At 42.9% G+C, this 14,386-nt stretch overlaps 4 protein-coding genes across 4 annotated transcripts; 1 reads left to right on the top strand and 3 right to left on the bottom strand.

The window, feature by feature from the left end:
- Positions 1–1,949: 1,949 nt before the first annotated feature.
- Positions 1,950–3,937, bottom strand: BGW36DRAFT_307743 (putative gram-negative bacteria binding protein; the record flags this gene model as incomplete). The annotated part of the gene is made up of 8 exons (XM_046212262.1): positions 1,950–2,157; positions 2,279–2,379; positions 2,436–2,525; positions 2,595–2,781; positions 2,836–2,922; positions 3,011–3,426; positions 3,523–3,713; positions 3,793–3,937. 8 exons carry the CDS (start codon positions 3,935–3,937, stop codon positions 1,950–1,952), a joined length of 1,425 nt encoding a protein of 474 aa, XP_046066469.1.
- A 495-nt stretch (positions 3,938–4,432) lies between these two features.
- On the bottom strand, positions 4,433–5,790 carry BGW36DRAFT_420591 (glycosyl hydrolase catalytic core-domain-containing protein). The gene is made up of 2 exons (XM_046219509.1): positions 4,997–5,790; positions 4,433–4,938 (listed from the first exon to the last, which is right to left on the bottom strand). The coding sequence occupies exons 1-2, from the start codon at positions 5,620–5,622 to the stop codon at positions 4,557–4,559; spliced, it is 1,008 nt and encodes a 335-aa protein (XP_046066468.1). The 5' UTR covers positions 5,623–5,790; the 3' UTR covers positions 4,433–4,556.
- A 776-nt stretch (positions 5,791–6,566) lies between these two features.
- BGW36DRAFT_68199 (glycosyl transferase family group 2-domain-containing protein) lies at positions 6,567–10,158 on the top strand. The gene is made up of 8 exons (XM_046222514.1): positions 6,567–6,953; positions 7,013–7,483; positions 7,539–8,561; positions 8,633–8,747; positions 8,794–9,024; positions 9,078–9,166; positions 9,219–9,570; positions 9,641–10,158. Exons 1-8 carry the CDS (start codon positions 6,810–6,812, stop codon positions 9,946–9,948), a joined length of 2,733 nt encoding a protein of 910 aa, XP_046066467.1. The 5' UTR covers positions 6,567–6,809; the 3' UTR covers positions 9,949–10,158.
- Positions 10,159–12,142: 1,984 nt separating this feature from the next.
- Positions 12,143–12,520, bottom strand: BGW36DRAFT_433135 (uncharacterized protein; the record flags this gene model as incomplete). The annotated part of the gene is made up of 1 exon (XM_046221227.1): positions 12,143–12,520. The coding sequence occupies one exon, from the start codon at positions 12,518–12,520 to the stop codon at positions 12,143–12,145; it is 378 nt and encodes a 125-aa protein (XP_046066466.1).
- Between the last annotated feature and the right edge of the window lie 1,866 nt (positions 12,521–14,386).

Below are 14,386 nucleotides of genomic sequence, written 5' to 3'. Positions count from 1 at the left end.
CTTGTCTGATTGGTAGATTAACTTAAACTATTATTAGTCTTTACTGTTCCCATAAATTTCAATAATATGGTGGAAATATACTGTATAGGAAGTTGAAATGAAATTGGATATTGGACACTTCAAATAAAATATTCCTTTGTTTTCAATGCTAAATAGATATCGAAAATCTTTAATCGAGACTACCGATGCCAAGCAAAAATGATAGATAATTTGTAGGTTTAATCCGGTTTTGTCAAGAAGAATCCTTTATCCAGCCTGTCAATATTGAGTTGTTGTGCTGAGATTAGTACCAAGTTTGCAAATAATACCTGTTTCTGAAAACCTCGTTATTTAGGCCGATATGACCTCGTACAACGTCAATTGACCTCCGAATATCCCAACCAGGAAACAATGAAATGGATACTCCACTTGTGAATATTTAACTTATGAATGTAGTAATTCATGAGTGTAATCCCGCTTCAAATTTCTATTTTCTTCTTCTTTGTCTTCTTGGCTGACTTTATCTCCAAATTTATTCCACGTCCGCTTGGTCATCTGTCGCCCTACCATCCTCCATTCGCTCAACTATCATATCCAGTTTTCACGACCATAAAACGCTTGCAGTTACAAATTTTCCATAGCAATATTGAGACTTTCACAATAACGAACTTTATCTAGAGGTTCGTGGCATTCGCAGACCCTCGAGACACAAACACTTCGTTTTCACGTCAGCATGCCCGCAGAACGGAATCAACATCAGAGCTATTATTGGTGTTGTGATTCATGGGGCTGGGAAATAGTACTCGGAGGTATCCTTTTCGGCATTATTTTCGTCTTGCTCGTGGTGATTGGGATTTTGACTTGGAGGGGGAAAATGTAAGCAGGACAGTATGGTCAGGAAGACCAATAGTGTTCGCAAGAAGTCAGGCACCGTTTGATTACGACAAGAGAGGAATATAAATGACGCATATGTGCCACTTTCAAAAGCAAAGCTTAACAGGTAATGAGTGCTGTGGGATATCTGTGGTTGGGAGTTGCATGAGACAGCTGATTCTGATATCAGTCAACTATTTATACGAGAGTCCGCCTGCCGATATTTACCCAAATTTTACAGCAATAGCTATGTAACCTAAATGATTTGTGTACATTGAATTAAATAGGGCATTGAACTAATCTAAATATAAGTATAATGGCTTATTCTAGACCCCATGACCGTCTTTACATAACCGCGCGGTAAGAAGCCTACTAGCGTAATTCACTTAGAACAGCTGGCTTATCAACCGCAAAGTCGTCTTTATCAAGTGCGATATAACCTGATGTCATTCATAGGTGTGGTTCGCTAGATGATGGTAGTAGGGAAGATTTCAGAATTCCGCAGTGCGTGTTTCTTTTTAACCCAAAGATCATACCTGCACTATGGAGTGGTTGTAATAGTTTTTACCGAGGTAGCACAGTTTATAAAAACAAGAAGCCATTTACATTATCTATTGACTTAGATTAGTGAGATCCCTTGCGGATGAGGACGGAATATGATGTATTGGAAGTGGCTATATCGCCAGTTCTCGTGCATGCCGAAGCGGTCTCCCTATTGTCCCATTAATACGAAAACGAGCTTTAGAAAGAAAGAAAAAACTCAAAAGTCACGCAATGTCGCATCTTCTCAAACCTTACAGTTTCAGTGAAGAAGGGTGTCTTTCAAGAGTAAGATAAAAGCGGCGTGGTAAAAGGTGTTTCTGAAGAATCCATCATGAATTAAATCGATTAAAATCCAATCAGCGGGAAAATGCTTCCCTTAAACGAAAATCGGCCTACTAATAGATTTAGTCATTCAGATGTGTGTTTTGTTTTGCCGCTGTAATAAATATATTTCAAAGATTTGACTTTCATAATTCAAGATTAACATATTAATTGAAAATACATTGTAAAATCCACCATTTCATAAAGCTCAATAAAACTGCGCCGAAAACGAATTAAGATGAGGTCGCACTTGTCGTAGCGGCAGTACTGGAACTGGAAGGCGACCCACAGAGACCTCGTGAATACAATTTGACATTTTTGACTGTCATGCCCCGGGTGTTTCCAGCTCCCCAGGTCGGCTCCCATGCAGAGGATGCATTCCAAAACTGTTCCATAGCAGTTGCAGAAGAATCAACCCATGGTTTATTACCATACCCATCGCTATACGACCGAATCAAATTAGCGTGTTTTCATTAACAAAAAATTATTAAATATAGACTTGTTCATGACAGAATGGGAAAAGTATCCGCGATAAAGCTATGTGAATGCAAAGTAAACTTACGCAAAATAGCCATCTGTGCCCCCGACTGCAACATTCATGATGAGGTAGAAGGCCTCGTCAAATGGGGTATTAAAGCGACCTGTGACTGACCAGGGATCAAGCTAATGTGTTCGTGTAAGCTAGAATATAAATTATTGAGATAGATTGTCAAGCCTACAGGAATTGATCCGTTGACACTCATGGAGGCGAAGTTGCCTCGGTCGTACATGGATCCATACTTTTTACCAAACGGCACATACAATGATTGCTTGGTTCAAGTCAGCATGCTTCTATTCTCTCAATGTGAGAAAATAAAAGAAGGAAGAAGAAAACTTACCGCAAGCCGACTATCAACCCAAGTATATATGTAAGAGTCACTCCATTCCATACCGAATGTATGGAAATCATCTGAATAGTCTCCGCGGGTCATGTAGCGCACTCCATTAGTACGCCAGAAGGCATCAAGCATGGCGTTAGGTGCCCAATGTAGAGTGCCCCCGACTTCATTGCGTCCACCATTGTATCTATATTTGTTTCAGCATTGAAGTAAAAAGAGTGAGACCCATTGTATAACCCACGTTTGTCCTTCGTTGCCTTTGGATTCCATAATATCAATCTCGCCGCTAAGCGGCCATGCCCCGTAGATATCTGACTCTGGCAACATCCTATAGAAGGTTTCGGACTCTTGTTAGATATACCCATATGATATTTGAGAAACAGGCATAATATTATAAGATCCAGGAGAACACTCACCAAATGGCAGGCCAAAGCCAATCTCCACGCGGAAGTTTCGCGGTGACCTCGACTTTTCCATATGTAATGTTATGTTTCCCCTTGGTCGTCAAACGAGCGCTTCTGACCGGGTTGATCATTGTCTGAGTCGTAATATTACTGATACGGGCACAACTATTGTTGCCGGTTGAGGTACATATTCCCTGACTGGTAAGATTGAGTGTGTAGCCGTTGAGCATTTCAGCCAGAGTAATATTTGTGGCGCTGGTGGTAAGGGTCGGGACGATATGAAGACCGCTTTCATCTGTGTAGGCATTGGTTGGATCATCGGTAGCCCAATCAAATGAACCAACCCCGAATCCGCCGACTTGGATCTCGTAGTTCCAGTCATTTTTGTTGATTCCGTTCTGAAAGTCATCTTCGAATATTAAACAATACTGTATATAATTGTTAGCTTCCACAGCGGTCGGGTTCGCATTCAAGAAGAAGAAATGAAGAAATCGAAAAGAAAAGAAAGAAAATGTTCTCCTCACATCAGGATTTTCAACACTTGCCCAACCAGTATAGATAATGTATGCTCCTAAGCCTAGACCGACTATTGTGAGAGCGATAAAAAAGATTTTATCCCACATCATACGTGGATCTCTTATTTCTGTCCATGGTTTCTCATACGGACCGACTAGCCGCGCAGACTTGAATTTCCTCTGTCTAAGCGGTTTGCCCTCTATACAACGTCAAAAGGCGCTCTTTTGTCTGTTGCTGGCGGGAGCGGGAAAACGTACCTGAGAAGTTCGTGGAGAAACCGGCGTACGAAGAGCGCTGTGCTGACGAAATTATGGATCTTTGATCTTGAGGAGTGAGAAAGGGATTATGATTATATGCACGGCGGTCGTCCGCGCTGACGGCCGACTGAAACTCCGGTATAACATATGGGTGTGATTTTTCCATATTGTTGTATTCGAATATTCCTGATCTTTTAATTTTGCAAAAGGTTCAACTGATTCGAAAAAGTTGGGGGGAATTGCTTCTAATCAAAGTTTTTAAAGGGCCAAGCTTCGTAAAATAGAGACATCAGCTTTCAAATATTCACAAACTGACACAATCGCTACCACAATCGCTGCCACCAATGTCAAGGAATTTCAAGCGAGTGACAGTTTGTGGTTCGCCATTTTTATTTAATTTTTTTGCTAGCCGCCAGAGCTATACTTGTGGCGGTCTGTTAGGAGCTGATAAGGAAGAACTCGGATAGGGCTGCGTGGCGTCTGGTCTGGGACCATCCAGGCCCGGTCAATTGAATTCCAGGCAGGCATTTCCCTTGGTTGCCTGATAGCTCCAAGTCCTAAGAAAAGATAGGATGGAAATTTAAGCGACCACGTGTGTTGGCCCCTGTCGACAGACAGCTAAGTACTAGCTGTCTAAAAATGGCGTGCTAATCTAGCGTGCCTGCACTCTAGCCAGGAATACTTCTGCAGTCGAATTAGTCCCATTTGACTATTCATGCAAACGCATCCGCTTTTGGTAGAAGATTTTTATTTTAATGGCTCAAGGCTAAAATTACTCTGTATAATCAAAAAGCAAAAACAAATACTGCTAATGCAGTCGCAGCCGTTACCGCCTTGACGCTGTGGCGACGGCCTCCCCAGAGTATTGAACTACTATCACTAGAACTACTGCTGTCACTAGAGTTACTGGAACTAGGCACGTTTCCTGTCGCTGCACCGCCCAAGTACCAGCTTCCAATATCGGTAAGTTTACCGTCCTGCGTCAACATTGCCGCATTGGGACCTATATTAGAGACAGACGAACGAAAAGAGCCGAAGTAAGAGTATCGTTCAATATAGTCAATACGGTCGAAATACTCAGCTGATGTTTGGAAAAAGGACTGCGAGTCCGAAAGACTTGCATCTTGCAATGCATATTCTGTTACCCATATTGAGGTGTTCGGGTAACTTGTAAAGTAATCAGGCTTTTGATAATCCTCTAAAAATGCAGCTGAAATGGACTTACGCTTCAACGACCTGTCCGATATGACTTGCGAGTCCCGCGAAATCACCATACCAATGGATTGGGATGAAGTCCGGGGTACAATTGGTCTTCAGCAAGGAACAGTTACCAAAGAATTCGCTCCACCATGTCATCCCACTATTGCTGCCTGTAACAGCAGGCGCACCAAGCTTCACACCCAGCTCACTGAGAGGCTCAACATCATCAATCCAGATACTCGCGGCTGTAGCCGGATCGATATCACTCCCGCCCGTTGGTGTCGAGCCGTCGGGCTCGTTGAACGTAAGAACATGGGTAATATTTCTCCCTTGATCCTGAATTAACGACTTAACTCCAGATGCAAAGCTTGAACTGTTTGATGATCCCCAGAGCATAGGTATAAATTTGAAGTTAGCCTGGCTGCGGTTGGAATAGGCATCCGTTGGTGTTGAGCCGTAGTTGTAATACCATGTTAAATCCGAACCCGCTTCAACCCATATCTGAGAATCTGAAGGATGCTCCGAGGAGGAAATATATATGAGTCCGCGTTTGCTGGATGATTGGAATTTGGTGCTTCCGCTAACGTCCAGAGAGAGTGCACCGGGGAGGCAGGCTGAAATAGCGATAGTTGCTGCAACGAACAATTGCATTTTTCAAAAATGACAACAATTATAATCACACGTGCAAGGTTTGGGTAACGCCGTATTGCTTCAAGAGCTATCTTGCTTGGACCTTTTTAATAAAAAGCATAATTAGTAATTCGTATGCTACAATAAATTTTGTTTCTTTCTTTGATGTTTGTTTTCAAGGGAAAAAACGTGCCCATTGGAGAGAACAAAAATAGCTTAGGTCCAGGGCCCAGACCGGCAGTCGGCTAAAAAGACTTGAAGGAGAAAGCCGCGATAGGGGAAAAAACCAGCTAACCGAATTGATTATTTGGCGGCAAAACGATGGCGTTGCGGCGGAGCCTTGGGATGCATATCCAGACCTGTGAAAACGCGGCGATTGGCGCCAGGGGACATGGTTAGGGTTAATGGCCACGATATCAGAGCCACTTGTCCGTATCCGCACCATAAACGATGAGGCTTTGACACGTCGTGGGATGCTATTTTAGCTGCTGATAGCGTCGGCTTCATCCGGTGAATCAAATGTCAATGCGAGGGAAGTATAACAACCTAGCGCCAATCAGCCGTACGCTTGCGAATTCCTCCCAACAGCTATCTACACAAACCCACTAGCGCCAAGGACAGGGCTGGCTTGCTTATCTCCAACGGCCACTCATTACAACTACTTTGTCTGACTCGGAAACACTTGACTTCAATAGTCCGCCATGTGGCTAATGGCGAGACCTCGTCAACCGGAAAATGTCAGCAGCCCTATGCGAATAGACGCGTAAACCAAGACAAATGAATGCCATGACAAACGCCCGATACGGCATTCTCCGGGTCCGGTGTGATATGTCGTCTCCTGGATGGAGCTGCTGGTTATCGCTTTGGGGCGTTCTCTGACTCAGACTAGTCTAGTAGATACAATCTATGAAACAGAGTTGGCGAGCGTAGGCGAGAACGAAGTAGAATTGCCTTACATTTCGAATTTTTCATCGGTTTTTTTTTCAGCCGCCCATGTGCTTAGCGGCGTGATTGCGGCGTGATTGAACGATTGGATACCGATATAACCCTAGGGTGATCTATTAATGTTCTCATAAGCTTGCGCATCTGGCCATTTCTCAACTGTCTCTTCACTCGTTAAAAAGCAAGCTTCTTTGATCTATGAGATCGCTGTTTTTGTTGCTTTCATTGTGTTTATTGTTTCCAAGCCTGGTCAAAATCAGCTGGCAATGGCAACATACACCCCCCCCAATGGGGCGCATAACTACTCGAGACCGACTGCGTCTATGTCTCCTCGGTATTCTCGCTATCAGATACCAAAGAGCCTGACACAAGGAATGGGTGAAGTCGACGCGTACACCCGTTCCGTCACAGTAAGTAAATAATGCCACCAGAATGAATGTACTGAAGGAAGTAATAATAACAAACCTAGATGTCACAATTCCTCTTTCGCCGATTCCAAGAGCAAGGCTGGCTCCAAGCCGATCCGGCAGCTAGACTTACCTCAGCTCTTGGTTTGGTCATGTGTGTTGAAGACGAATCGGAAGAAGCGGCCGAAGAAGGAGAGATCAAATATATAGTTAAGCCCGATACAATCGACCCTGACCTTAAAACAATCAGTTCACAACTGGGTCTTACGGCAGTATTCACAATGTCTTCCGACATCACAGCTTTACTTTTCAAGCGAATTGGACCAAGTGACTCTGAAATCACATTATCGCCGAACAACATCACAGTTCCCGTTGTGGATTCATTGAGTTCCTTGGCTCAGGACTCTACAAGTGTTAGAAGGAGGGACTTTTGTTGTTTTGTCCGCCAGGAGAAAGTGGTCCTAGTCTGGAGCACTTCAGCCGATGACGTTTTATTGCATGCATCTGACGTCGAAACAAAGCTCATGAGTTCGGTATGTTTTGTTGTAGCTAGTGTTACTAGAGACGCCTTTATTAATGGTGCTATAGGTATGGGGAACGATGATTACATCCGGCCACCACACCCCTCGTCACCATCGTCAACCCACAGGAGGTAACACTCCATGGCAAGGAACAACGCCAAGTGTCATATCCGAAACTCCTCCTATGGTGCATGGCCAAAACAGTGAAAAGAACCTGGTAGTACTAGATGAAGTCGATCTCACTGCAGAGGACGAGGAAAAGAGGGCACCAGTGGCGCGCCCATTCCTTCTGTCTCATTCAGTTATGGTTGGGCTAGCCATGTGTCTGCTCATGGTCATCGAGTGTCTTGCTGTTCGCTTGATCATAATTGAAATCAAGGCACTAGGGACTCCTATGCTTTCTCGTCTTGGCCTTCTCGCACCGTTACCCATTTTCATGTTTTTTACACTATTCTTCACCATTGTCATTGTGGGAACGCTATTCCAGCTGGTTGGCCCGATGAACGACGTAAAGAACGGGAACTCGCGATTCTATAGCTCTCAGCCTCCGAACATTAAGCGTCATCCAGACTTCCAGTTTCCTCACGTCACCATTCAGATGCCCGTGTACAAAGAAGGATTAAAGGGAGTCATCATCCCAACAATCGAAAGTTTGATGCCCGCCATCCGCCATTATGAATCATTAGGCGGAACGGCCAGCATTTTCGTCTGTGAAGATGGTATGCAGGCAGTTGGTCAAGAGGTGGCTGAAATGCGCAGAAATTTCTACAAGGTTAACAATATCGGTTGGTGTGCACGACCACCGCATGGTAAAGATGGGTTTGTTCGAGCGGGTAAATTCAAAAAGGCTTCAAATATGAACTATTGCCTCAGTTTCAGTCTGCGCGTCGAAGACGAATTGCTACGCCTGATGAAAGAGAAAGCGCAAGCCGAAGAAAGAACGGAAGAGTCTCTATCTATAGATGAGGAGGAAGAGCTCTACCAACAAGCTATGCAAACAATTATCGATGGAGACGGGGGCAAGACCTGGGCCGAGGGTAATGTCCGTATGGGAGAAATAATTCTTTTGATCGATTGCGACACTCGAGTTGTAAGAATTCATTTTTTTATTCCTTTTCTTGTTCAAGGCCATTTATAAATCATGCTAAACCCTTAATTTAGCCGGTCGACTGCCTTTCCTTGGGTGCATTGGAGATGGAAGAAAGCCCATCGGTTGCCATTATTCAACATGCCTCTGGTGTCATGCAGGTTATCCACAGTTTCTTCGAAAATGCTAGTATGTAGTCATTTCCATCCCATGCAGCGCTTATCTAACTTCACAGTCACTTACTTCACCAACCTTATCTACCTGCTGATCAAGTTTTCCGTCGGAAATGGTGACTGTGCGCCCTTTGTCGGTCATAATGCCTTCCTTCGTTGGAAAGCCATTCAGAGTGTGTATTTTGTGGAAGATGGTGTTGAAAAGTTCTGGTCAGAAAGTCATGTGTCCGAGGACTTTGATATGTCTCTGCGTCTTCAAACTGCAGGATTTGTCGTCCGATTAGCCACTTATGGTATGTTATTGTCTCCATACTCAAACGACTCCCATATGACTTACATGATACAGACAAGGGAGAATTCAAAGAAGGCGTTTCTCTAACGGCATTTGATGAGTTACTGAGATGGGAAAAATACGCCTACGGCTGTTCAGAATTGGTAAGATTTCCTTTCTTTTTAATCGAAGTACTATGTTACTGATAACCCAAAGATTTTTCACCCTGTCTACCAGTGGATCTACCGCGGCCCCTTCACAGAACTCTTCCGCCGTTTCCTGTGGTCAAACATGAAAATATCTGCGAAGTTCACGATTCTAGGCTACATTGGAACATACTATGCGATCGGCGCTTCCCTACCGCTATCAATCACAAATTACTTCCTTACAGGTTGGATTGCCGACTCCCTGGATCACAGCTACCTGCCTAGTTGGGACATGTTATGTGGAACATTGTTCATATTTGTGGCTGTGAGTCCTATCGCCTTTGCATGGTATCGTCACCGACTTGGTGAGAAGAACTTGTTTTGGGGGTTGGTTGAATCGTTCATGTGGATGCCGTTCTTTGGTAAGTCTCAATACCTATTTCACCAGCGGCCCGTTTTCCTAAACCACATCGACTAACATGATGGCAATAGTCATCTTCTTTGGTGGTATTTCATGGCATATATCCTATGCTCTTCTAGCCCATATGTTCTGTCTTCCCATTGAATGGTCTTCGACGGCGAAGGAACTAGAATCAGGCGGATTCTTCGTGGGAATGGAGAGAGTCTTTAAGGCTTTCAAGTATGTGTTATTTTTCATGGCTTGCCTAACCGGTGCAGTAATCTATCTGGCACTCTATGCACCGTATGGGTGGAAGATCCAGGCCTGGCCAAGTATTTTCCCGGTTGCCAACCAGATTGTCGGACATGTTATGCTCCCTGTTATGACCATTATGCTTTAGAGATTTATTTGTGTTAAAACGTGTGATGGTTTGAATGGTTTTCAGCGCTACGATATATACAAGAGTGTTTAATGGGTTTGATTTAAATTAATATCAATTGATGTATTTGCAGTCCACAGTTAGTGCTTTTTCCATATACGCAGACCCACATTGCGATCGACGAAATAGAACCTTGAGTATTCAAAATAGTTTATTGATATATGAAATGTGATGTTAAGTGTTTCAAATGTTCTGGCTATCAACCCTGATGTTTTAGGGTTTCGTTATCGATTGACGGAATGACAGTTGATGAGAAATTTAACTGAGTGCCTAAATTCTCGAGTCCATTCATACCAAGTCGCTCCTACGTATCCGAAAAATGGTCTGCAAACCCACATCGAGAGTAGGATCGACACACTGGGAACTGTAAAAATTAAAATTAAAATGAGCAGCGTCTCTATGAGCATTGTGATCTTCAATTTCGCGATCCCGTAAACTTTTCAGATATCAATGATATCAGCGTCGTACTTTTGAGTTAAAGAGTAATAACAAATTGGCTTCATTGTAAAATTTCGATTCTGAAAAGATGTATCTCAAGATTTAGGGCTTTATAGAAGGGCATTTCAATTTCATTTGACACTGATTCTGGATAGGCCCGAAAAAGAGTTCCCATAAAAACTAAGTACTAGCAAATTTTGCGGTTCTTCCCGAATGACTTTTAGGACAGATATACATGGAAAAACAATGTTGCTCTAGGTGGCAACTCCAAAATGCTTATCAAGACAATAAGAAAAACAGTAAGTGTCGAGTATCATCCCCATTGAAGCTTTGTTGAAGTACATTCTTGATTCGGGCTTTTGTAGTTCCATTCTACTCCGCAATGAGCATTTATATGGCAGGTAGTTATTCATTTTGAATCTACTCTTAGTTGTATAAACAAGGAAGAAAATTGAGATCAGCAGGATTATGCTTCCATATAAAAAAAATTAAGAATGATAATCGCATTAGGTTATGAAAAAGGACACTGGGTATTGATATTCTTTATTCTGCCTTCTGCTTTTAGCCACGTGCACTTTCTCCTTAACAAGGTCGTGGAGGCTGTCAAACAATTTATGTTTCTGTAATCTTCAGTAATTGAAATTGACGTAATGAAATAAAGAAATGCATTGGTATATTTGGCTATGGTTAGAAGACTCATGCGCGCTATATTTAAGATTGATGGTATCACCACATCTTCGTCACAATTTCGGCTTTCTACCTCATTCTGCGAGGAATAACTTGATATCGTATACGATGAGAGCCACTATTACCATAATTAAAAGGCACAGCCAAAGGGCATTGGCGATATAGAATGCGAAGTACAGGGCGAATACGAATCCGGCAAACATGTCCCTAAGGTCCTTGGTTCTTGCGACGGTTGAGCTATGTTTATTCCGTGATGTCAGATCTCCCTTAGCTGTTACTTTTTCGCGTTGAACGCCATAATGACCGCCTTCTCGCAGTGGTATTGCAAAAGTTCTTGAGCCGAATTTCGATTGTGTGCCGAATTTCGTCTATGTTCTGGACGGGGTGTGTTATAGTAACGGAAAGTGGATTCCATGTTGATTGCTTCGAATGGTTCGCCGGTTTTCTTGGAGTGTTATTGTATTTAAACGATAGTAGAAATGCCTTTGGGGAGAAATAAACGAAAGTGTCAGGTGCGATGGCAAAGGAAGAGCATTTTAATATCTCACCTAGCTAGTTGAATGGACGAAATAGTCGACGGCGTAACCCAGCATCACAATCAATACCGCTTGTCAGATTCAATATTTAAGTGGTTGCTTGCTATTATTACCATAAGTTTTGCGGTACTCCATACGATCCCCCATTCTATTTAAGCCACTGTAAAATTGACCAGAAATATTCCGCCTTTGCAGGGAGGTTCACCAACAATTGCGCACACGTTCGGGCAATTCCCTATCCAGTTCATAAAAGTTGATTTATCTTCAAGGACTACTATAACCAGCTATATATAAACACTCGTATAAGATGTTGGCCAAAGGATGTATTGGAATGTTTTTCTGATTCACGTTGTGCTATGGATAATCCGCCTTCAAACCTCCTATCTAATCTGTCTTGTTGGAATCGCAATAAACCAGACCACCTCCCCCACAGCAAAAGGCGCTAGACAATTATACTCGCAACTGCTCTTAACAAGTCCTTTACGGTCTATTTCTCAATCGTCCAGCGCAGAAACGGTTTTCTCGAACCCACGACTGACATAAGTCCACAAAATCCAAGCTCCGATGAGCCATGGAAGCAGAACCACGCCAACCCAGAAAGATACCCCAAGGAAACTCAGGAAAACAGTTCCGCCAAGAAGGCACACAATAACCCCGCGCTCAACACTGCGAATTGTAGCAAGCTGTATTTCGAGGTCATCGAGGAAGGCCAGGAAGTAGGAACAAAGCACAACGAGGCTGGCGACAACGACATCATTTGTTGTGTTTTGAGGTTGTTTGTGGAGACAATTCTCACAGATAATCGACGGCTTCGTGGTGGTGGTTAGATGGTTATTTAGTGATTTGAATGGGTTCAAGCGAAACAAGGGCATGTTTGATGTATTAGTCTGTTTTGGTATCGAAGTTGTGGTATTGGGTAGAGATTGTTTCTGGACGCGATCAGCCTGAATCTATAAAGGTCAAATGGACGCTTAATACCTTTTGCTAAGTTCTTTTGCTATGATAGTATTTGGTAAAACGGTCGGTAAAGCGATACTCTTGGGTTGACAGAGGTTAATGGAAGAAGATGTTGTAGGGGAAGGAGAGGTGGCGCGCCTCCTTCCCTTTTTGTGTCGTGGAGCAGAGTGACCTCTCTCTCTTCAAACGCTTCTTTTCAAACGCTTCTTTTCAAACGCTTCATTGGGCGGTGTTCACTTTTGGCTGCCAAACTATATCTTAAAACAATTTGTTTCAGGCCGCAGACTGGCCTGTTCACTGAACAGACCCCGATCAAACATCTTTCAAGTCTTTTGTCCGTTGCTTTCTGTTCATTCACTGATCTAGGGTCTTTATTGGCTATTGTGCAATAACCACATAAGCTTTACCATTGAAACCTGTCATATATCTGCATATTATTCGCGACGAAAAATCGACTCTCCAATACGAAACTAACATAACTCAACATTGAGATCCACAAGATCAGATGCTGAGAATACAGGGGTGGACTTTTTCTCGCCTTGCCACATGTCTTCTTCTAGCGAGAAGACTTCCTAGTATAGATAGCTGGGTTCTGCACCAACGTCCAGCATAATACATTTACAAGCTCAATAGGTAATGCATAACCGTCATTTCAATCTTAAGATTAGTATTCCTTTTCAGTGCAGTGGATAAAGCAACCTATTGTCGTGTTTCACCATTGCATTAAGTGGTCAATTATAGCCTAATAGATTTCTTACGCGCGCTTCTCATCAATAGATACTCAACACAGTGATTCTTAAAGCTTGACGGACAAACATACCACCGTCCAACCATTCTACGCTGCCCCTAAGAATAGCAACTGATACTATTGCAGCTATCGGCGATAAATCTCATTTGGAAGACCGATATCAGTTATATAAACTCTGCAAGATTGAGGGCGCACCCCGGAGATTCCGAGGAGATTCCGGCAACTTTTATACACTAAGCCTGGACCATAGCAGTTTGTTGCTGAAAACACCCTTTTGTAACCATGGATCATCTTTGGAGAGCTAAGACATAAGTACAAAGAATAGCTCATATTAGTGGTCTTTGAAACGATAGTTCATTGATTGCAATGCAGGTCGCGTGGCTAATAATCAATCTTCGCGGCCCCTGAAACTCACAAGGCGACCAACGTCTGAATATGGTACCACAAAAGTGAATTGACTACAAGAGCTCTCCCTATATCAATATTAATAATGTTTGAACTTTTTAAATTATTAATGGGTGACACCCATAAAGCTTAAATTAATTTGACATAAATTGGTGTCAATGTAGATGAAAGACAGATAGACATTATTAATATTATATTCAAACTTTTATCATATACAGTTGTGCAATTTGTGCACAGTACAGGGTACACGGCCCGATGATCCTTCTGTCGCATGGGTCCTTTTGCCGAATCGCTGCATTTCTTCTTTCGGAACCTACTTTAGCAATAACCTAAGTGGACAACTTTCCATTCCATTTCTAGTGGGCAAAGGCAATGAATAATAATAAGACTACGAGCGCTACAATTCATCCAGTGTACGCGCTAAATATGACGCCCCGAGAACCGAGCCACACCCTAATACCGAGGTAAATCTAGAACCTGCCATGCCAGGTTCCATATACTTTTAAAATATTATTAAAACCGAGGAACAGCTGCTTAAGATAGCTAGAAATAATCAAGTACGCGGGGTTTCATCGGACTTACTATAGCCCCGCATGCATAAAATAGCTTTAGTAATCATCAAGGGAAT

This window comes from Talaromyces proteolyticus (genome assembly GCF_021365285.1).
Source record: "Talaromyces proteolyticus strain PMI_201 chromosome Unknown BGW36scaffold_14, whole genome shotgun sequence".
NCBI lineage: Eukaryota > Fungi > Ascomycota > Eurotiomycetes > Eurotiales > Trichocomaceae > Talaromyces > Talaromyces proteolyticus.
The sequence above is the reverse complement of the archived record's forward strand: the minus strand, read 5'-3'. Positions and strand labels throughout refer to the sequence as shown.

Coding starts and splice junctions, on each gene's coding strand:
- BGW36DRAFT_420591 (XM_046219509.1), bottom strand. CDS start 5,622: ATGCAATTGTTCGTTGCAGCAACTATCGCTATTTCAGCCTGCCTCCCC. Junction 4,939..4,996: donor ATCGGACAGGTCGTTGAAGC/GTAAGTCCATTT, acceptor TTACTTTACAAG/TTACCCGAACACCTCAATAT.
- BGW36DRAFT_68199 (XM_046222514.1), top strand. CDS start 6,810: ATGGCAACATACACCCCCCCCAATGGGGCGCATAACTACTCGAGACCG. Junction 9,167..9,218: donor CCTACGGCTGTTCAGAATTG/GTAAGATTTCCT, acceptor GATAACCCAAAG/ATTTTTCACCCTGTCTACCA. Junction 9,571..9,640: donor CATGTGGATGCCGTTCTTTG/GTAAGTCTCAAT, acceptor TGATGGCAATAG/TCATCTTCTTTGGTGGTATT.